Source organism: Pleurodeles waltl, chromosome 4_2, assembly GCF_031143425.1.
Source record: "Pleurodeles waltl isolate 20211129_DDA chromosome 4_2, aPleWal1.hap1.20221129, whole genome shotgun sequence".
In the NCBI taxonomy this organism is placed as follows: domain Eukaryota; kingdom Metazoa; phylum Chordata; class Amphibia; order Caudata; family Salamandridae; genus Pleurodeles; species Pleurodeles waltl.
Window position 1 is genome coordinate 1,064,772,669 of NC_090443.1, and position 23,387 is coordinate 1,064,796,055.

Consider the following 23,387-nt stretch of genomic DNA (forward strand, 5'->3'; position numbering starts at 1 on the left):
CACTAAAACCATTGCCCAAGCAATGATTGAATTTTTTTCGAGGGTGGGTTTCCCGAAAGAAATATTGACAGACCAAGGGACCCCATTTATGTCCCGACTGATGGCGGAAGTATGCCACTTATTAGGGGTCAAACAAATTAGTACCTCAGTCTACCATCCGCAAACCGATGGACTGGTAGAAAGATACAATAAAACTATTAAATCCCTCCTCCGAAAAAGTATATCAGACACAAGCAAAGATTGGGAGAAAAAGTTACCGTTAGTCTTATATGCCATCCGTACACATGTACATGCGTCCCTAGGTCACAGCCCATTCGAATTACTGTTCGGCCGCCAACCTCGTACATTGTTGGATATGTTAGCCGAACAATGGGAGGATACGGAGGAAGAAGTAAAAGATTTGTTAACCTATACCCGGGAGTTAAGAGAGAATTTACATACGATATGGGAAGAAGCCCATACTGCTTTGCGAGAGGCCCAGGAAAAACAGAAAAGACTATATGATACCCGAAGCACAGTACAAACCTTGACAGTAGGAGACAAAGCACTGGTGTTACTCCCTAGCACAGATAATAAGTTGTTGGCCAGATGGCAAGGGCCATTTGAAGTGACAACTCAGATTAACCCCACCAAGTATAAATTGTCCATACCCCAAGAAAGTGGCAGGGAACAGATTTATCACATTAACCTGCTTAAAAAATGGTTAGATCCTACAGAGGACCATAACATTCGGTACATCAATACTGACATTAATGAAGACATTCCATACCCCACCCTAACCAAACCTGAACTCCCTAACCCGTCCTTACCCTGGATCAATCCTGACCTTACTGGGTCTTATCACAACCAACTAACTCACCTAGTACGACACAATCATGATGTCTTCTCCAAATATCCAGGGAGAACCCCCCTAGTCCAGCATCCCATCCGCCTTAAAACAAATACGGTTCACCGTCAGAGACCATACCGCATCCCTGAAGCCAAACAGATGATTATCGAAAAAGAAGTCCAAGCCATGTTAGCAGCAGGAATTATAGAACCGTCAACCAGTCCATGGTGTTCGCCTGTAGTACTGGTACCTAAGCCAGATGGCAGTACCAGGTTTTGCGTAGACTATAGGGGGGTCAATAATGTAACCTATTTTGATGCATATCCTATGCCGAGAATTGATGAACTCATTGAGAGACTGGGTCAGGCCAAATACTTATCTACCTTAGATCTTACTAAGGGGTACTGGCAGATACCCTTAAGGAAAGAAGATAGAGAGAAAACCACATTTGCTACCCCTTCGGGATTGTACCACTTTACAGTCCTCCCTTTCGGTCTCCACGGAGCTCCTGCCACCTTCCAAAGACTCATGGACAAAATCTTACGACCTTTTAGACAATATGCCGCAGCCTATCTGGATGACATTGTTATCTATAGCAATTCCTGGGAAGAACACATGACCCATCTCAATACCATTTTACAGGTTTACGAAATGCACAGTTAACTGCCAATCCTGAGAAATGCTGACTAGGTCAAACGAACATCAGATATCTGGGTTACGTTGTAGGGGGGGGTAAGATCTTTCCCCAAGTCGAAAAGGTAGAAGCTATCTCCAATATGACGTTCCCTAAGAAAAAGAAAGATGTTAGGGCTTTTTTGGGATTGGTGGGTTACTATAGACATTTCATTCCTCACTTCCCCACAGTAGCAGAACCCCTTACGGAATTGTTAAAGAAATCCTATCCCAACACCCTGGGGTCCCCTTTAGTGACTGCGTTGCAAAGCTTTAACCATCTTAAAGCTGCTCTTATTTCTGAACCTGTATTATGTTGTCCTGATTTCAAAAAGCCCTTTGTGTTACTCACTGATGCCTCCGACGTGGGCCTTGGGGCTGTATTGTCACAACCCCAAGAGGATGGGACAACCCACCCCATTCTCTACATCAGCCGGAAATTACTGCCCCGTGAAACACATTATCCGATTATTGAGAAAGAATGCCTGGCAAGAAAGTGGGCTGTGGAATCTCTCCGATACTATCTATCTGGCAGCCCCTTTACCCTAATCACTGATCACGCTCCTCTTATATGGCTTGCCCATAATAAGGACACTAATTCCCGCGTTCTCCGATGGTTTCTTTCCCTACAGCCTTTCTCATTTCAGATTCAATATCTGCCCGGAAAACAAATGGTGACTGCGGATTTTCTCTCCCGCTATCCACTCTCTGTGCGGCTCGACAGGCCGCTCTCTAGGGGGAGTGTATGTGACGGGCCGGAACCTGTTCGACCCATACTCGGACTTCACTTGTGCTGACACTGCCACTGGTGGGCCCGGGCAGCCCAGTTTATCGTCCCGTGATTGGCTGGACGTTTGCAAGCGGCGGGATGTCAGGAAGTTAAAATCGCCGCTACCGGAGTTCTCGGTATCCGGGGTTTGTGAGGAAGGAGTTGGAGGCGATCAAGGACCAGTGAAATCCTATCAAAACAAGGAGACGGACGACAACCATACAGACGTCGTGAGCAGAGGACGGAGCCAAAGGACTACACGGAGGCAGGGGAAGCACTCGTATCTTGGCGGTGACGGCTGGGGACGAGCATCGGACATCCTGAAGCCGGGAGGACGAGCTGCTGCAGCCCGCCACACCTCCAGAGAAGCGTGGCAGTACAGGTGCGTGGGATCACGAGCCTAAACCTGAGTAACAGCGGAGAGAGAGAGAGAGTGAGAGTCGAACGAGGGCACAAACGCAACACAATAAGGGGGGAAAAAGGAGTGGAAGGAAGGGAGGGCTGAAAACTTCACTTATCACTAACACCGTAGAATACAATAAGAGTCTAAATCACCAAAATCATCACGCACAGGATCACGAGCACTATGGGGGGGGAGAGAACAAAACCATAGAAAGAAAGGATGTTAAATATAAAAGAAACACTGGAATGACTAGTATCATGAATAGAAAGTGAGGATAAAAAGATAAGAAACTCAACACTTACCATACAACAGGAATACCTAGTCCACTTACCACTTCTGTTCTCTTCTTTCTGCATGTACCTCCCGGGGAATCCCTACGGAAGTGGAACAGAGAAGAGGAGAGTGAAAACCTGACTACAGACAAACCCTCACCACCTTCTACCCAGCAATTAATGACCAGAAACACATACCTGCGGTTGCTTCATCCATATTATTTCAATAAAACCTCTTTGTTTTTACACTTGGAATTCTGTCGGAGTGATTCCTTCCCTACCATCCGGTCACAGTTAGCTATGGGTTAAATCTGACAGAGAACATCTTTCAGTTTGTCCTTACGACGTGATAAAAAAAGACACCTGCCCTTGTTTCTTCTAGTCACACGGTCTCTGCCACCAGCCAACTGAATTAGGTGAAATGCGCCAGAAGTGCTTGATTGTCTTGTTGAAAATCCAGCAGTACTCGGTCAGCTGACAACATGGTTGATCATTAATCTTCTCAAATTCAGATCTAGAGTTATCCCAGTTATACAAGAGAATTATCCTCTCTCTGTAATAGCTCTGTCCATAAAGCAGCGTCTCCTCCCAAATAGGAAATTAATCATTCTTCCCCGGACTGGGATATCACACATTGAAACTACACCTGAGTTAAGTAGGTTTGGACTTTTCTGTCTCCATTAAATCTCTTCAGAGCAGATGGCTGGACTACACGGGGTACTAATACAGATATATCAGGAGGTACAATGGGGGCTGTACAGGGGGACCTGGGGTAAGCTGCATCTCTGTACCTTGGAGATGAAAGATTCATGATCGGAATGGGTTCTTAGGTAGCATTAGAGTGACCCTTGTAGGAATAGCTGCAGCCTCTAACCAAGCCACAGCAAGGTCTTGTTAAGCCATGGAAAGACCTTTAACACACCATCTAAAGAGTATCAGTCACTCAAGAGGGCTCAATACGCAGTCTTATTTATCATGAATAGTTCTTGTCCTCAGGAGTTGGAGATGCTCAACAGGGCCCACCTCCAGGCACCTCCGACTGTGGCAGTAGAGTATCGGCAGGGCCAGGAGAGGGGGTTTAGGAAAGGAACAGCATGGAGGGAGTTCAGCAGGAAACTAAACTCCTGAGAGTGTGCAAGATTATTCTGGACTAAACAGCCATTTATGATATTTTGGGAACTGCCTTTAATAAATGGAAGCTCCCAACTGCCTGTTGTGGAAATGTGGAGGACAAGTGGACCCTGCTAATCTGCTATGGACACAGAAAACATATGTGACTCATTAAATATTCATCTAACAACTCGAATTACCCATTAAGCATTTTTCCCCGTAAGCCTCTGCTAAGTTACAACATACCTGTAAATTGTGCATTACAGAATCAACAGTATACAATCTAGAGTTCTTTTGGTTTATGGGGCTAGCAGGTCAAAAGATAGTTACAGTGAATTATGTCGAAAGGACAAAATACAGAGTTGCAGTGATTTTTTAGGTTAAACAGGACAAAAGATGGTTACAGTGAAAAGGGATCGATCTTGTTTGTATTATTACTTGGTGATTTAGAAAATGTCCTTTAGAGTAAAGCTCTTGGCATACACTGTGCAGTGTTAAGGTACTCAGTGTGCATTCTTCGGTGCCGCAGAAGATGTGCCTTTCGAGTAAAGCTCCTCTCACACCCAGTGCAGCAGTAAGTCCTCTCTCCGGTGCGTTAACATTGATGCAATTGAAGATGTGCCTTTCGAGTAAAGCTCTTCTTACACCTGGCACAGTGATAAGGCCTCTCTCCTGTGTGTATGCTTTGATGCTGTACAAGATGTGTCTTTTGATTGAAGAGCTTCTCACACAGTGCAGTAATAAGGGTTTTCCCCTGTGTGTATGCGTTGATGGTGATAAAGATTTTGCTTACATTTAAAGCTCTTCTCACACACAGTGCAGCTATAAGGCTTTTCTTCTGTGTGCATGCATTGATGCTGATGAAAAATGTCCTTTCGAGTGAAGCTCTTGGCACACACCGTGCAGTGATAAGATCTCTCTCCTATGTGTACGCTTTGATGCAGTACAAGGGTTCCCTTATTACTAAAGCGCTTGGAACACACAGTGCAGTGATAAGGTCTCTCTCCTGTGTGTGTTCTTTGGTGCTGTAGAAGATTTGACTTTCGAATGAAGCGCTTCTCACACACAGCGCAGCCATAAGGCTTTTCTCCTGTGTGTATGTGTTGATGCCGATAAAGGCTGTACTTGAATGTAAAGCTCTTCTCACACACAGTGCAGCTATAAGGCTTTTCTCCTGCGTGTATGCGTTGATGCCGATAAAGGCTTTGCTTAAATGTAAAGCTCTTCTCACACGCAGTGCAGCTATAAGGCCTCTCTCCTGTGTGTACTCTTTGGTGCTGTAGAAGATGTGACTTTTGATTGAAGTTCTTCTCACACACAGTGCAGTGATAAGGCCTCTCTCCTGTGTGTGTTATTTGGTGCTGTAGAAGATTTGCCTTTTGATTGAAGCACTTCTCACACACAGTGCAGCGATAAGGCTTCTCTCCTGTGTGTATTCTTTGGTGCTGTAGAAGATTTGACTTTTGATTGAAGCTCTTGGCACACACAGTGCAGTTATAAGGCTTCTCTCCTGTGTGTACGTTTTGATGCTGTACAAGGGTTCCCTTATGAGTAAAGCTCTTCTCACACACAGTGCAACTATAAGGTTTTTCTCCTGTGTGTATGAGTTGGTGCTCATGAAAAGTTTTCTTTCGAGTGAAGCTCTTCTCACATGCAGTGCAGTTATAAGGCTTCTCTTCTGTGTGTGTTCTTTGATGCTGTAAAAAAGTTGCCTTTTGAGTAAAACACTTCTTACACCTGGTGCAGGGATATGGCCTGAGGCTGGTGTGTACTTTTTTGTGCCTCACAAGAAGTGTTTTACTGATAAATCCTTTTTCACACACATTGCAAGCAAAGTGTCTCTCCCTCATGTGCATTCTGTGGTGTTTTCTTAAGTGGATATTTTGAGTAAAGTTCTTCTTGCCTCCAGAACTTTTATGGCTCTCTTTCCCATCCATACTTTCAAAGTGTGATTGTTGTGCTGCAGAATGAAAAGAAGACGGAAAATTACACATGGGAAATATTTCTTGAAAAAGCTGCAGTCATAATATGGAAAGGGGGACAGATACAATTCAGTAAAAACGTATGTTCTAACAAGGACAGTCACAGTTCACTTTGAGACACAAATGGTAGCTAGACCGCTCACAGGAAGTGCAGTGACGTAGTGAGTCAAGTGCTTCACAAGAAGCAATCACTGCAGAGAATGAACCACAGCAGGGACCTGGGATACGCTCGCTCTAGGCTGTGTACTTATAGGGAAACTTCACCCCAAGACCCAATGACATAAAAGGATCATTGATAAGAACTGGAACATTCTAAATGGGGACTGAAGTCTACCCCGACTCAGTCATGTACACTATTATGGGAGTGTAGGAAAGTACCATCTTGCCTGGCATGTTACCCCCATTTTCACTCATCTGTATGTTTGTTTTTGCCTGTGTCACTAGGATCCTGCTAGCCAGGACCCCAGTGCTCATAATATGTGCCCTGTATGTGTTCCCTGTGTGATGCCTAACTGTATCACTGAGGCTCTGCTAACCAGAACCTCAGCGTTTATGCTCTCTCTGCTTTTAAAATTGTCACTGCAGGCTAGTGACCATTTTTACCAATTCTGATTGGCACACTGGTACACCCATATAATTCCCTTGTATATGGTACGTAGCTACCCAGGGTATTGGGGTTCCAGGAGATCCCTATGGGCTGCAGCATTTCTTTTGCCACCCATAGGGAGCTCAGACAATTCTTACACAGGCCTGCCACTGCAGCCTGAATGAAATAACGTCCACGTTATTTCACAGCCGTTTACCACTGTACGTAAGTAACTTTTAAGCCACCTATATGTCTAACCTTCACTTAGTGAAGGTTAGGTGCAAAGTTACTTAGTGTGTGGGCACCCTCGCACTAGCCAAGGTGCCCCCACATTGTTCAGGGCAAATTCCCCGGACTTTGTGAGTGCGAGGACACCATTACACGCGTGCACTACATATAGGTCAATACATGTAGCGTCACAATAGCAACTCCGAACATGGCCATGTAACATGTCTAGGATCATGGAATTGTCACCCCAATACCATTCTGATACTGGGGGGACAATTCCATGATCCCCCGTGTCTCTAGCACAGAACCTGGGTACTGCCAAACTGCCTTTCAGGGGTCTCCACTGCAGCTGCTGCCAACCCCTCAGACAGGTTTCTGCCCTCCTGGGGTCTGGGCAGCCCAGTCCCAGGAAGGCAGAACAAAGCATTTCCTCTGACAGAGGGTGTTACACCCTCTCCCTTTGGTAATGGGTGTGAAGGGCTGGGGAGGAGTAGCCTCCCCCAGCCTCTGGAAATGCTTTGATGGGCACAGATGGTGCCCATCTCTGCATAAGCCAGTCTACACCTGTTCAGGGGTCCCCCAGCCCTGCTCTGGCACGAAACTGGACAAAGGAAAGGGGAATGACCACTCCCCTGACCTGCACCTCCCAGGGGAGGTGCCCAGAGCTCCTCCAGCGTGTCCCAGACCTCTGCCATCTTGGATTCAGAGGTGCTGGGGCACAATGGACAGCTCTGAGTGGCCAGTGCCAGCAGGTGACGTCAGAGACCCCTCCTGATAGGTGCTTACCTCTTTCAGTAGCCAAGCCTCCTTTCTTAGTAGCCAAACCTCCTTTCTTGGCTATTTAGGGTCTCTCCTCTGGGCTATTCCTCAGATTCGGAATGCAAGAGCTCACCAGAGTTCCTCTGCACTTCTACCTTCGACTTCTGCCAAGGATCGACCACTGACTGATCCAGGACGCCTGCAAAACCGCAACAAAGTAGCAAGACGACTACCAGCAACATTGTAGTGCCTCATCCTGCCGGCTTTCTCGACTGCTTCCTGGTGGTGCATGCTCTGAGGGCTGTCTGCCTTCACCCTGCACTGGAAATCCCAAAGAAATATCCTGTGGGTTGACGGAGTCTTCCCCCTGCCAACGAGGGCATCAAACTTCTGCATCACCAGTCCTCTGGGTCCCCTCTCATCTCGACAAGCGTGGACCCTGGCACACAGGAGCTGGATCCAAGAGACTCCCACAGTCCAGTGGTCCTTCAGTCCAAGTTTAGTGGAGGTAAGTCCTTGCCTCCCCACGCCAGACGACAATCCTGTGTGATCTGCAGCTGCTCCGGCTTCTGTGCACTTCTCCAAGGCTTCCTTTGTGCACAGCCTAGCCAGTGTCCCCAGCACTCTATCCTGCATTGCCCAACTCGCTGAGTTGGACTTCGATGTTGTGGGACCCTCCTCTGTGACTCTGAGCCGACCGCTGTCCTCAGATCTTCCAAGTGCCTTTTCCGGTACTTCTGCGGGTGCTGCCTGCTTCTGTGGGGGCTCTCTGAGTTGCTGAGCGCCCCCTCTGTCTCCTCCTCCAAGGGGCGATATCCTGGTCCTTCCTGGTCCCCAGCAGCACCCAAAATCCTCAACCGCGACTCTTGCAGCTAGCAAGGCTTGTTTGCGGTATTTCTGCGTGGAAACACTTCTGCAACCTCCAGCACGCCATGGGACATCTTCTCACCAAAGGGGAAGTTCCTGGCATCATCCGTTGTTGCAAAATCTTGGGCTTCTTCCACCCGGAGGCAGCCCTTTTGCACCTTTATCCGGGGTTTAGTGGGCTCCTACCCCCCCTGGACACTTGCGTGACTCTTGGACTTGGTCCCCTTCTTTTGCATGTCCTGAGGTCCAGGAATCCGTCTTCAGTGCTTTGGTAGCAGTTGTGATTCTTGCAGAATCACCTATCTCGACTTTACTGTCTTTCTGGGGTAGTAGGGTAACTTTACTCCTACTTTTCAGGGTCTTGGGGTTGGGCATCTTTGACACCCTTAGTGTTTTCTAACAGTCCCAGCGACCCTCTACACACTACACTAGGACTGGGGTCCATTTGTGGTTCGCATTCCACTTCTGGAGTATATGGTTTGTGTTGCCCCTAGGCCTATTGTCTCCTATTGCATTCTATTTTGTTTGCTATATTTCTAGGTGTATTACTTACCTGATTTTGGTCTGTGTGCATATATTTTGTGTATTTTACGTACCTTTAGTACCTTTATTTTTAGTAACTCTGAGTATTGTGTTTCTTGTGATATAGTACCTATATGATATAAGTGGTATAGTAGGAGCTTTGCATGTCTCCTAGTTCAGCCTAAGCTGCTAGAACCCCTCTAATCTACTAATAAGTGATAACTGGACCTGGCACAGGGTGTAAGTACCTCTTGGTACCACTATAAGCCAGGCCAGCCTCCTACATTGGTGGTGCAGTGGTGGGATAAGTACTTGTAACTGCTTTACCACTTTGTCATTGGTGCTTTTCATAAGAAAACCATATTCCAAATATTTCAAAATATACACAGTGACCAAACAGTGTAATTTTCCTTTTCTAAAAAGTTTCTTAAAAGTTTCTAAAAAGTTTCAGAGAACTTTCTAAAAGTTTTCCAAAGCTTGAAAAAGTTTTCTCTGTGCTTTCTAAAGTTCTAAAACTTTTTCTCTCTCACTGTCCTTAAACCTTTTTCTATCATATCTTCAGTAGAGGTCACTCCAAAGGTTATTCAGGCAACTTATGAGAGTGCAAACTACAAAAGTTTGAGGGTTCTCTGCCTGGATAGAGGTTTAAGTATAGGTAAGAATCCATGTAGGAAAGTACCATCTTGCCTGGCATGTTACCCCCATTTTTTCACTGTATGTGTGTTTGTTTTGCCATGTGTCACTGGGATCCTGCTAGCCAGGACCCCAGTGCTCATAATGTGTGCCCTATATGTGTTCCCTGTGTGGTGCCTAACTGTATCACTGAGGTTCTGCTAACCAGAACCTCAGTGGTTATGCTCTCTCTGCTTTCTAAAATTGTCACTGCAGGCTAGTGACTATTTTATCCAATTCACATTGGCACACTGGTACACCCATATAATTCCCTTGTGTTTGGTACTCAGGTACCCAGGGTATTGGGGTTCCAGGAGATCCCTATGGGCTGCAGCATTTCTTTTGCCACCCATAGGGAGCTCAGGCAATTCTTACACAGGCCTGCCACTGCAGCCTGAGTGAAATACCGTCCACGTTATTTCACAGCCATTTTCACTGCACTTAAGTAACTTATAAGTCACCTATATGTCTTACCTTCACTTAGTGAAGGTTAGGTGCAAAGGTACTTAGTGTGAGCGCACCGTGGCACTAGCCAAGGTGCCCCCACATCGTCCAGGGCAATTTCCCCGGACTGTGTGACTGCGGGGACACCATTACACGCGTGCACTACACATAGGTCAATACCTATCTGTAGCTTCACAATGGTAACTCCGAACATGGCCATGCAACATGTCTAAGATCATGGAATTGCCACCCCAATACCATTCTGGTATTGGGGGGACAATTCCATGATCCCCCGGGGCTCTAGCACAGAACCCGGGTACTGCCAAACTGCCTTTTAGGGGCCTTCACTGCAGCTACTGCCAACCCCTCAGACAGGTTTCTGCCTTCCTGGGGTCTGGGCAGCCCAGTCCCAGGAAGGCAGAACAATGCATTTCCTCTGTGAGAGGGTGTGACACCCTCTCCCTTTGGAAATAGGTGTAAAGGGCTGGGGAGGAGTAGCCTCCCCCAGCCTCTGGGAATGCTTTGATGGGCAAAGAGGTGCCCATCTCTGCATAAGCCAGTCTACAACGGTTCAGGGATCCCCCAGCCCTGTTCTGGCACGAAACTGGACAAAGGAAAGGGGAGGGACCACTCCCCTGACCTGCACCTCCCAGGGGAGGTGCCCATAGCTCCTCCAGTGTGTCCCAGACCTCTGCCATCTTCGATTCAGAGGTGCTGGGGCACAAGGGAATGCTCTGAGTGGCCAGTGCCAGCAGGTGACGTCAGAGACCCCCTCTGATAGGCTCTTACCTCTCTTGGTAGCTCGGTGAGTTGGCATCTGACGTCGTGGGACCCTCTTTTGTAACTTCGGGTGGATTCCGGTTCACTCTCCTTCCAAGTGCCTGTTCAGGTACGCTATCCCACAGCATTTGTGTTTTGCTTTGCTTTTACCGCCCTAAGTGCGCCGGGTATGCCCAGACGTGGGTCCCGGGCTCACTGTGCTACTGGATTCAAGCTAACCTGGCTGATGAGGGGTGCTACCCCGAAACCGGTCCCAGGATGCTTGTTTCCGGTCCAGGGAGAACCTGGCCTGGCAGTTCGGGCTGGACTGTTCCCATGAGGAACAGGGTCAAGACTGATTTGCATATGGCTGGGTTCAAACTGGGGTGGCATGGTGAGCAAAATAATGGATGGATTGAACCCAGATCTGTGACTGGGGGTGAATGTTTGATTGGTTCCGCATTCCGTCCATCCAGTTACGCTATCCCACAGCGTTTGTGTTTTGCTTTACTTTTGCGGGTGCTGCCTGCTTCTGTGAGGGCTCCCTGAGTTGCGGGGCGGCCCCTCTGTCTCCTCCTCCAAGTGGCGACATCCTGGTCCCTCCTGGGCCACAGCAGCATCCAAAAACCTCTAACGCGTCTCTTGTAGCTAGCAAGGCTTGTTGGCGGTCATTCTGCACAGAAACACCTCTGCAAGCTTCATCGCGACGTGGGACATCCGTCTTCCAACTGGTGGCAGCTTCCTTGCATCTTCAGCTGGCATTTCCTGGGCTCCTGCCCACTCTCGACGCTGTTGCGACTATTGGACTTGGTCCCCTTGTCTTACAGGTACTCAGGTCCGGAAATCCACTGTTGTTGCATTGCTGGTGTTTTTTCTTCCTGCAGAATCCCCCTATCACGACTTCTGTGCTCTCTGGGGGTAGTAGGTGCACTTTACACCTACTTTTCAGGGTCTTGGGGTGGGCTATTTTTCTAACCCTCACTGTTTTCTTACAGTCCCAGCGACCCTCTACAAGCTCACATAGGTCTGGGGTCCATTCGTGGTTCGCATTCCACTTTTGGAGTATATGGTGTGTGTTGCCCCTATACCTATGTGTTCCTATTGCAACCTATTGTAATTCTACACTGTTTACATTACTTTTCTTGCTATTACTTAACTAATTTTGGTATGTGTATATATATCTTGTGTATATAACTTGTCCTCATACTGAGGGTACTCACTGAGATATTTTTGCATATTGTCATAAAAATAAAGTACCTTTATTTTTAGAAACTCTGTATATTGTGTTTTCTTATGATATTGTGCATATGACACCAGTGGTATAGTAGGAGCTTTACATGTCTCCTAGTTCAGCCTAAGCTGCTTTGCCATAGCTACCTTCTATCAGCCTCAGCTGCTAGAAACACCTCTTCTACACTAATAAGGGATAACTAGACCTGGCACAGAGTGTAAGTACCCTTGGTACCCACTATAAGCCAGGCCAGCCTCCTACACCCAGCCCATAAACCACACCCGGTCATGCTGCAGGGAAAGCTTCTAAAAGGTTTTAGAAAGGGACCACACCCTGACACACTCAATAAGCCTGCAGCAATCCCTTGCAAATGAACAGTTATGCAAACATCATTAATAGTGTTTTTCAAGGTTGAACTCCGCAATGCAAAAGGTTAATATACTGCATATAAACACAATGCATGAATTATGCTCTTGCATAAAGACTGGGTCTTTGCATTTTTGTCACCCGTAGAGCGCGCACTGTCCTGATGTTGACAGCCCTCCAATGGTGGAAAATGCAGTTTTAGGTTTAGCATCTTCTGATAATTTAATCTGCCAATATCCTGCAGTTAAATCAAAAGTGCTTAGATACTTGGCAGAAGCCAGTGTATCTATTAGCTCATCTGCCCTGGGTATAGGGTGAGAATCAGTTCTGGTTACTTGATTGAGACCTCTGTAGTCAACACAAAACCTCATTTCTCTTTTACCATCTTTACAGAGGTTTTGGGACAAGCACCACTGGGCTAGCCCAAGGGCTTTCTGAAGGCTCAATCACTCCTAAATCCAGCATATTCTGTACCTCTTGTTTTATGCAATCTCTGACATGGTCAGGCTGCCTATAAATCTTACTTTTGACAGGTAAACTGTCTCCAGTGTGGATTGTGTGGTCACACCAGGTAGTTGTGCCTGGAATCAGTGAGAAGAGGTCAGAGAATTGGCCTAGGAGATTTACACAGTAGTCCTTCTGCTCAGCAGTAAGGCAATCTGCTAATACCACTCCCTCCACTAAGATATCCGCTTCAGTGGTGGAGAAGAGGTCAGGGAGAGGGTCACTCTCTTCTTCCTGCCCTTCATCAGTTGCCATGAGCAGGGTTAAGTCAACACTGTCATATTAGGGTTTGAGGTGATTGACATGGAGCACCCTAAGGGGACTCCTGGCAGTGCCCAGGTCTACCAGATAGGTAACCTCACCCCTTTTTTTCAACAATGAGATGGGGTCCACTCCATTTGTCCTGGAGTGCTCTTGGGGCCACAGGCTCCAATACCCACACCTTCTGTCCTGGGTGGTACTGGGTCAGAACAGCCTTCTGGTCATGCCATTGTTTTTGGAGCTCTTGGCTGGCCTGAAGGTTTTTACTGGCCTTGTTCATGTACTCAGACATTCTGGATCTTAGGCCAAGTACATAGTCCACAATGTCTTGCTTTGCAGCTTTTAAAAGTTGTTCCCAACCCTCCTTCACAAGTGCAAGGGGACCTCTTACAGGGTGCCCAAAGAGGAGTTCAAAGGGGCTAAAGACCACTCCTTTTTGGGGTACCTCCCTGTAAGTAAAAAGAAGGCATGGCAACAGGACATCCCATCTCCTTCTGAGTGTTTCAGGGAGTCCCATAATCATACCTTTGAGAGTTTTATTAAACCTCTCAACAAGACCATTTGTCTGTGGATGATAAGGAGTAGTGAACTTGTAAGTTACACCACACTCCTTCCACATAGCTTTGAGGTATGCAGACATGAAGTTACTACCTCTATCTGACACCACTTCCTTAGGGAAGCCCCCCCTGGAAAAGATTCCCAGGAGGGTCTTTGCCACTGCAGGAGCTGTAGTGGTCCTTAAGGGAATTGCTTTAGGATACCTAGTGGCATGGTCCACTACCACAAAGATAAACCTATTGCCTGAAGCTGTTAGAGGGTCAAGGGGGCCCACTATATCAACCCCTACCGTTTCAAAGGGCACCCCAACCACAGGAAGTGGAATTAAGGGGGCCTTAGGTGTGCCCCCAGTCTTGCCACTGGCTTGGCAGGTCACACAGGAGCTACAAAACTCCTTAGTGTCCCCTGACATGTGAGGCTAGTGAAACATTGGAACAAGTCTGTCCCAAGTTTTGGTCTGGCCCACATGCCCAAAGGAATGTCATGTGCCAAGGTTAGAAGAAACTCCCTATACTGTAAAGGGAGAGACCAATCTCCTGGAAGCTCCAGGTTTAGGGTCCCTTGACTCAGTATAAAGGAGGTTGTCTTCCCAATACACCTTACGGCTATCAGTGACATCCCCATTCTGCTGTTTGACAGCTTGCTGTCTTAAACCCTCTAGTGTGGGACAGGTCTGCTGTGCCACACTCAGCTCTTCCCCAGCAGGCCCCCCTGCACCCAAAAGCTCAGCAGTGTCTGCTGCCAGCTCATATGGTGTAGGTTCTGCACAGGGAGAGGATTCCTATTCCTCAAAAGGGGAATCTTCTGGAGAGGGAGGGATAGTGGGCAAGGATTCACCCTTTCTACCCCTAGCTTTTGGGAGCACTTGGTCTATTGTTCCAGGATCCAAGCTTCCCAGTCCTCTTTGCTTCTGGGCCAGAGCCCTTGTCAAAGCAAAGATATGCCCTGGAATGCCCAGCATTGCTGCATGAGCCTCCAACTCCACTTCAGCGCAAGCTGATGTTTCCAAATCATTGCCTAGTAAGCAGTCTACAGGTAAATCAGTGGCTACCACAACTTTCTTTGGACCAATAACTCCCCCTCCCCCCGGTTGAGATTCACAACAGACATGGGGTGGCTAAGAGTGTGGTTATGAGCATCAGTCACTTGGTACTGCTGACCAAGTAGCTGTTGATCAGGGTGAACCAGTTTCTCAATCACCATAATGACACTGGCTCCTGTATCCCTGTAGGCCTGAACCTCAACACCATTTATTAGGGGAAGTTGCTTGTACTTACCCATATTAAGGGGACAAGCAACCAAGGTGGCAACGTCTATACCACCATCAGAGACTAAAACAGCCTCTGTGGTCTCCCTAACAAGACCAACCCCAACTACATTACCAATGGTGAGCCCAGCTACACCCCTTGACTGGCTATTTGTAGTAGCATTCCCACCACCACTGCTAATACTAGGGGCACTAGAGGACGCAGTTGGGGGTGTGGTAGTGGGAGCCTTGGTGTTTTTCTTTGGACAGGTGGAATAACTTGCCCAATGGCCTTTACTTTTCTATAAATAACACCATGGCTTTTTGGGATTGTTTGAAGAGGATTTGGACCCACCACCCCCATTTTTGTGGGCCTGATGAATACTCAGAATGCTTTTTATCTTTGTACCCACCCTTGTCAGAAGACTTACCATCCTTCTTCTTGCCATTCTTGCCACCCCCTGTATGAACTTTTCTGTTCATTCTTGTTCTGACCCATTTGTCTGCCTTCTTTCCCAATTCTTGGGGAGAGGTCAGATCTGAGTCTACCAAGTACTGGTGCAACAAATCAGACACACAATCGTTCAAAATATGCTCTCTCACGATTAGATTATACATGCTTTCATAGTCAGTCACCTTACTGCCATGTAACCAACCCTCCAAGGCCTTCACTGAACAGTCTACAAAGTCTGTCCGGTCTTGAGAGGAATCTTTTCTGGTATCTTTGAACTTTAACCTGTATTGTTCAGTGGTTAAGCCAAATCCATATAAGAGTGCATCCTTCAATACGTTGTAATTATTAGCATCACTTTCTCTGACAGTAAGGAGCCTATCCCTACCCTTACCAGTGAAAGATAGCCACAAGATAGCAGCTCACTGCCTTTGAGGGACCAACTGTACCATACAAGCCCTCTCAAGTGCAGCAAACTACTTGTTAATGTCATCCCCCTCCTTGTAAGGGGGGACTATCTTATGCAGGTTTCTGGAATCTTGTTCTCTTACAGGATTACTATTAAAAACACTGCTGCTACCACCATGGGAACTAACCCCAACTTCGGTCTTTCCCTCTCTACATCTAGAGATTCACTGTCTAAGGCCAACTGCTGCTGTCTTAGCTTCAGTCTGGCCTTTTCCAACCTCAGCTTTCTGAGTTCCCTGTCTAGGGTGTTATCCTCAGGATGGGAGGCTTGGGAGTTCTGAGACACAGAGGTGATATGGGAATTGGCAGAAGTGGACCTGTCTCTAACTACCTGAACCCTAGTTACCTGGCCTTTTGGAGTGAAAGGTTCCCTACTAGGATGTGACCCCCTCCCACTACCAGTGTCACTAGGTGGCCCGTTAGCTGGCAGGTCCTTGGATGTACACTCCCCAGAGTCGTCAGGGCCCTCCCCTAATTCTTGCTGGATACCCCCCTCCTCTACCTCCTCATCCTGGGCTGGGCCAGACTAGTTCTGGTCACTTTCTAGGAGAAGGCTAAGGAAAACATCTTTGGTAGGGTTCTTACCAATGCTTAAACTTCTTTCTATGCAGAGACCCCTCAAACTTTTAAAGTTTAAACTACCATAGGTTGCCTGAACAACTGTGGGAGTAAGTTCTACTGCAGACATGATTGTAAAGAAAGAGTTTAAGACAGAGAGAAAAAAGTTTAGAAACTTTTTAAAGAACAGAGAAAACTTTTCAAACTTTTCAAAACTTTTCAAAACTTTTTAGAAACTAATAAGAAAGGTTTTAGAAAGAAAATTAAACTGTTTAGGTTAACTGTGTATATGTTGAAGTATTTGGAATATGTTTTTCTTATGAAAAGCACCAATGACAAAGTGGTAACACAGTTACAAGTACATATCCCACCGCTGCACCACCAATGTAGGAGGCTGGCCTGGCTTATAGTGGGTACCTAGTGGTACTTACACCTTGTGCCAGGTCCAGGTATCCGTTATTAGTAGTGTTATAGCAGCTTAGGCTGATAGAGGTAGCTATAGCAGAGCAGCTTTGGCTGAACTAGGAGACATACAAAGCTCCTACTATACCACTTATATCATATAGCACTCTATCATAAGAATCACAATACTCAGAGTTACTAAAAATAAAGGTACTTTATTTTAGTGACAATGTGCCAACAATATCACAAAAGATATAGGGCCAGATGTAGCAAGCAGTTTGCACGTCGCAAACTGCAAATTTCTCTGCTTGCGATGTGCAAAAAGCACATCGCAATGCACAAACCCCGTTTTGCGATTCGGTAACCTGGTTACCGAATCGCAAAACACGTTTGCGAGTCGAAATTAGGAAGGGGTGTTCCCTTCCTAATTGCGAGTCGCAACGCAGGATTGGTTTGTGACCGCGAATGCGGTCGCAAACCAATCGCAATTTGCACCTTTTTCCAAATGGGTGTAACCCATTCGCAAAAGGGAAGGGGTCCCATGGGACCCCTTCCGTTGAGAATGTCACTGCAAAAATTTTTTCAGAGCAGGCAGTGGTCTCCTATGGACCACTGCCTGCTCTGAAAAAATGAAACAAAAACGTTTCGTTTTTTTAATGCATTTCGTTTTCCTTTAATAAAAAACAGTCACAGACATGCTGGTCTGCTGTCCGCAGCAGGCCACCATCTCTGTGAGGGCCGCCATTCGCAAGGGGGTCGCAAATTGCGACCCACCTCATGATTATTCATGAGGTGGGCCTTTCCGACCCCCTTGCGAATCGCAGATGGTGTTAGGGAGCCCATCCAACATTCAGAATTGCGACTCACAAATTGCGTGTCGCAATTCTAAATGTTGCTACATGTGGCCCATACTCCCTTAGGAGGTAAGTAAAATACACAAAATATACACACAAACCAAAATCAGGTAAGTGAACAGTTAGAAAAGTAGTGCAAACACTGTAGAATACAATAGGATGTAATAGGCCTAGGGGCAACAGAAACCATATACTCTGAAAGTGGAAGGCGAACCACGAAGGGACCCCAGGCCTAGTGTAGTGTGTAGAGGGTCGCTGGGAGTGTAAGAAAACACTAAGGGTGTCAAAGATACCCCACCCCAAGACCCTGAAAAGTAGGAGTAAAGTTACCCTACTTCCCCAGAAACACACAAAAGTTGTGATAGCAGATTCTGCGAAGACCACAACAGGATGCAAAGCACCAAAGACAGATTCCTGGACCTGAGGACCTGAGGACCTGTGGGACCAAGTCTAAGAGTCACGAAAGTGTCCGGGGGTTGGGGGGTCAGGAGCCCACTAAACCCCAGATGAAGGTGCAAAATGGCTGCCTCCTTTGCACAGAAGATGTCCCACGGCGTGCTGAAGGATGCAGAGTTGTTTCCACGCAGAAAGACCGCAAACAAGCCTTGCTAGCTGCAAAGGTCGCAGTTGAATAAAAAGGGTGCTGCCTGGGCCCAGGAAGTATCAGGAGGTCGCCACTTGGATGAGGACACAGTGGGGGGGGGGGGGGGGGGCGCTCAGCAACACAGAGAGCCCATGCAGAAGCAGGCAGCACACGCAGAGGCACTTGAACATGGGTTCAGGAAATCTGAGCACGGCGGTCTTCTCATCACTACAAAGGAGGGCCCCACGAAGCCGGAGAACAACTCAGCGAGTTGAGCAATGCAGGACGGAGTGCTGGGGACCTGGGCTGTGCTGTGCACGAAGGAATCCTTGGAAGAGTGCACAGAAGCCCTAACAGCTGTAGTTCACGCAGTATACAGGATTACTGTCTGGCGTGGGAAGGCAAGGACTTACCTCCACCAAATTTGGACAGAAGGATCACTGGACTGTCGGGGTCACATGGATCCAGCTCCTGTGTTCCAGGGACCATGCTCGTCATGATGAGAGGGGACCCATGGGACCGGTGAAGCAGAAATTTGGTGCCTGCGGTAGCAGGGGGAAGACTCAGTCAACCCACAGGAGATTTCTACTTGGCTTCTAGTGCAGGGTGAAGGCAGACAGCCCTCAGAGCAGGCACCACCAGGAAACAGTCGAGAAAGCCAGCAGGATTAGGTGCTACAATGTCACTGGTAGTCTTCTTGCTACTTTGTTGCAGTTTTGCAGGTGTCCTGGAGCAGTCAGCGGTCGATCCTTGGCAGAAGTCAAAGAGGGAAGTGCAGAGGAACTCTGGTGAGATCTTGCATTCGTTATCTGAAGAGAAGACCACAGGAGAGACCCTAAATAGACCTCAGAGGAGGATTGGCCACCTAGAGAGGTAAGCACCTATCAGGAGGGGTTTCTGACGTCACCTGCTGACACTGGCCACTCAGAGGCCTCCATAGTGCCCTAACACCTCTGCATTCAAGATGGCAGAGATCTGGGACACACTGGAGGAGCTCTGGGCACCGCCCCTGGGGTGGTGATGGACAGGGGAGTGGTCACTCCCCTTTCCTTTGTCCAGTTTCGCGCCAGAGCAGGGGCTGGGGGAACCTTGAACCGGTGTAGACTGGCTTATGCAAGGAGGGCACGATCTGTGTCCTTCAAAGCATTTCCAGAGGCTGGGGGAGGGTACTCCTCACCAGCCCTTCACACCTATTTCCAAAGGGAGAGGGTGTAACAACCTCTCTCAGAGGAAATTCTTTGTTCTGCCTTCCTGGGACTGGGCTGCCCAGACCCCAGGAGAGCAGAAGCCTGTCTGTGGGTTGGCAGCAGCGGTAGCAGCAGTGAAAGCCCCAGAGAGCTGGTTTGGCAGTACCCAGGGTCCATGCTGGAGCCCCGGGGATGCATGGGATTGGCACCCTAATACCAGATTTAGCATGGGGGGACAATTCCATGATCTTAGTCATGTAACATGGCCATATTCGGAGTTACCATTGTGAAGCTACATATAGGTATTGACCTATATGTAGTGCACGCGTGTAATGGTGTCCCCGCACTCACAAAGTCCAGGGAAATTGCCCTGAACAATGTGGGGGCACCTTGGCTAGTGCCAGGGTGCCCTCACACTTAGTAACTTTGCACCTAACCTTCATTAAATGAGGGTTAGACATACAGGTGACTTATAAGTTACTTAAGTGCAGTGTAAAATGGCTGTGAAATAACGTGGACGTAATTTCACTCGGGCTGCAGTGGCAGTCTTGTGTAAGAATTCTCTGAGCTCCCTATGGGTGGCAAAAGAAATGCTGCAGCCTATAGGGATCCCCTGGAACTCCAATACCCTGGGTACCTAGGTACCATATACTAGGGATTTATGAGGGTGTTCCAGTGTGCCAATTAGAATTGGTGAAAATGGTCACTAGCCTGCAGTGACAATTTTAAAGGCAGAGAGAGCATAAGCACTGAGGTTTTCGTTAGCAGAGCCTCAGTGACACAGTTAGGCACCACACAAGGAACACACATTCAGGCCACCATTATGAGCACTGGGGTCCTGGCTAGCAGGATCCCAGTGAGACAGGCAAAAACAAACTGACACACAAGTAAAAATGGGGGCAACATGCCAGGTAAGACGGTACTTTCCTACAGTCGCCATCAGCGACTCAACGCTACTACACTGGACTGACTGCCACTACATCCATTTTTCCATTTCCACGCTCACATCGCACGCCCGTGCAATATGCCCCACCTACAGAAAATGGAACCAGATCTCAGAGGAGCAACTCTCCAACACCCTCGGCAACTCTCCTCCACCGACACAACAGACACCAACACCTAAGCCCAGAACGTCAGCAAATGGATCACCAACTGCGCCAACACCCTGGCCCTTCTCCGAATGACTACAGGGAAACACTTGTTCAAAAAAGCCAGCTGGTTCATCCCCGCACTCCAGGAATCAAAGTGCTCATTCAGGAGGCTGGAGAAGAAGTGAAGAAACAACAAATCCCCTCAAGACCTGGCAGCCTTCAAAGCCACCACAAGATCCCACCACAGCCTGATCAGGTGTACCAGGAAGGATGTCCTGCAGGACCGTATCAACTCCACCTCTCACAATACTACAGAACTTTTCAGCGCCATCAAAGAATTCGCCAAACCACAAGTCGAGACCACCGACATACCTCCATCTCAGGAGCTCTGCGACAGACTGGCCACCTTCTTCCACAGGAAGATCAAGGACATTTACAACAGTTTCAGACCCCAACACTCATTGAACCCACCAACTACACCCCCACCAGGATCAGCTGAATCCCCTTGACTCCTGCACACCTGGACCCCCCTCACGACAGACAACACCCTCTCCACCATGAGCAGCATCCACTCGGGAGCCCGGACCGACCCCTGCCCACACTACATTTTCAAAAAGGCCAGCGCCATGATGTAGGAGGCTGGCCTGGCTTATAGTGGGTACCAGAGGTACTTACACCTTGTGCCAGGTCCAGTTATCCCTTATTAGTGTAGAAGAGGTGTTTCTAGCAGCTGAGGCTGATAGAAGGTAGCTATAGCAGAGCAGCTTAGGCTGAACTAGGAGACATGCAAAGCTCCTACTATACCACTGGTGTCATATGCACAATATCATAAGAAAACACAATATACAGAGTTACTAAAAAGGAGGGTACTTTATTTTTATGACAATATGCCACAAGTATCTCAGTGAGTACCCTCAGTATGAGGATAAGTTATATACACAAGATATATGTACACAAACCAAAATTAGGTAAGTAATAGCAAGAAAAGTAATGCAAACAGTGTAGAATTACAATAGGTTGCAATAGGAGCACATAGGAATAGGGGCAACACAAACCATATACTCCAAAAGTGGAATGAGAACCACAAATGGACCCCAGACCTATGTGAGCTTGTAGAGGGTCGCTGGGACTGTAAGAAAACAGTGAGGGTTAGAAAAATAGCCCAAGTAGGTGTAAAGTGCACCTACTACCCCCAGAGAGCGCAGAAGTCGTGATAGGAGGATTCTGCAGGAAGAACAAACACCAGCAATGCAGCAACAGTGGATTTCCAGACCTGAGTACCTGTAAGACAAGGGGACCAAGTCCAATAGTCGCGACAGTGTCGACAGTGGGCAGGAGCCCAGGAAATGCCAGCTGAAGATGCAAGGAAGCTGCCACCGGTTGGAAGAAGCTTGGAGTTCTGCAAGAAAGGACTAGGAACTTCTCCTTTGGAGGATGGATGTCCCACGTCGTGATGAAGCTTGCAGAGGTGTTCCCGCGCAGAAAGACCGCAAACAAGCCTAGCTAGCTGCAAGGGTCGCTGTAGAGGTTCTTGATGCTGCTGTGGCCCAGGAGGGACCAGGATGTCGCCACTTGGAGAAGGAGACAGAAGGGGCACCCAGCAAGTCAGGGAGCCCTCACAGAAGCAGGCAGCACCCGCAGAAGTACATGAACAGGCGCTTGGAAGGAAAGTGAACCGGAGTCCACCCGAAGTCACAAAAGGGAGTCCCATGACGCCGGAGGACAACTCAGAAGGTTGTGCACTGCAGGAAGGAGTGCCGGGGACCCAGGCTCAGCTGTGCACAAAGGCAATCCTGGAAGAGTGCATAGGAGCCGGCGCAGCTGCAAATCATGGGGAACACAGCTTTGCAGTCTAGCGTGGGGAGGCAAGGACTTACCTCCACCAAACTTGGACTGAAGAGCCACTGGACTGTGGGAGTCACTTGGACAGAGTTGCTGTGTGTCAGGGACCACGCTCGTCAGGATTAGAGGGGACCCAGAGGACCAGTGATGCAGTCTTTTGGTGCCTGCGTTAGCAGGGGGAAGATTCCGTCGACCCACAGGAGATTTCTTCGGAGCTTCTGGTGCAGGGTGAAGGCAGGCTATCCCCAGAGCATGCACCACCTGGAAACAGTCGAAAAGCCGGCAGGATGAGGCGCTACAATGTTGCTGGTAGTCGTCTTGCTACTTTGTTGTGGTTTTGCAGCCGTCCTGGAGCAGTCAGCAGTCAATCCTTTGGTAGAAGTCGAAGAGAGAGATGCAGAGGAACTGTGATGAGCTCTTGCATTCATTATCTGAAGAATTCCTCAAAGCAGAGACCCTAAATAGCCAGAAAAGGAGGTTTGGCTACCAGGTTAGGAGGATGGGCTGCCAAGAGAGGTAAGAGCCTATCAGAAGGAGCCTCTGACGTCACCTGCTGGCACTGGCCACTCAAAGCAGTCCAGTATACCCCCAACCCCTCTGTTTCCAAGATGGCAGAGGTCTGGGACACACTGGAGGCGCTCTGGGCACCTCCCCTGGGAGTTGCAGGTCAGGGGAGTGGTCACTCCCCTTTCCTTTGTCCAGTTTCGCGCCAGAGCAGGGCTGGGGGAGTCCTGAACCGGTGTAGACTGGCTTATGCAGAGATGGGCAGCATCTGTGCCCATCAAAGCATTTCCAGAGGCTGGGGGAGGCTACTCCTCTCCAGCCCTGACACCGTTTTCCAAAGGGAGAGGGTGTAACACCCTCTCTCTGAGGAAGTCCTTTGTTCTGCCTTCCTGGGCCAGGCCTGGCTG

General features: G+C 48.1%; 1 protein-coding gene across 1 annotated transcript in view; it reads right to left on the bottom strand.

Annotated features, from left to right (window-relative positions):
• Positions 1-4,233: 4,233 nt before the first annotated feature.
• Positions 4,234-23,387, bottom strand: part of LOC138293762 (uncharacterized) — a 62,259-nt gene continuing 43,105 nt past the window's right edge. Inside the window, 2 exon segments of the mRNA XM_069233103.1 lie at positions 4,234-4,786; positions 4,788-6,015. Of these exon segments, the coding sequence (XP_069089204.1) occupies positions 4,651-4,786; positions 4,788-6,015 (1,364 nt within the window). The 3' untranslated portion in view covers positions 4,234-4,650.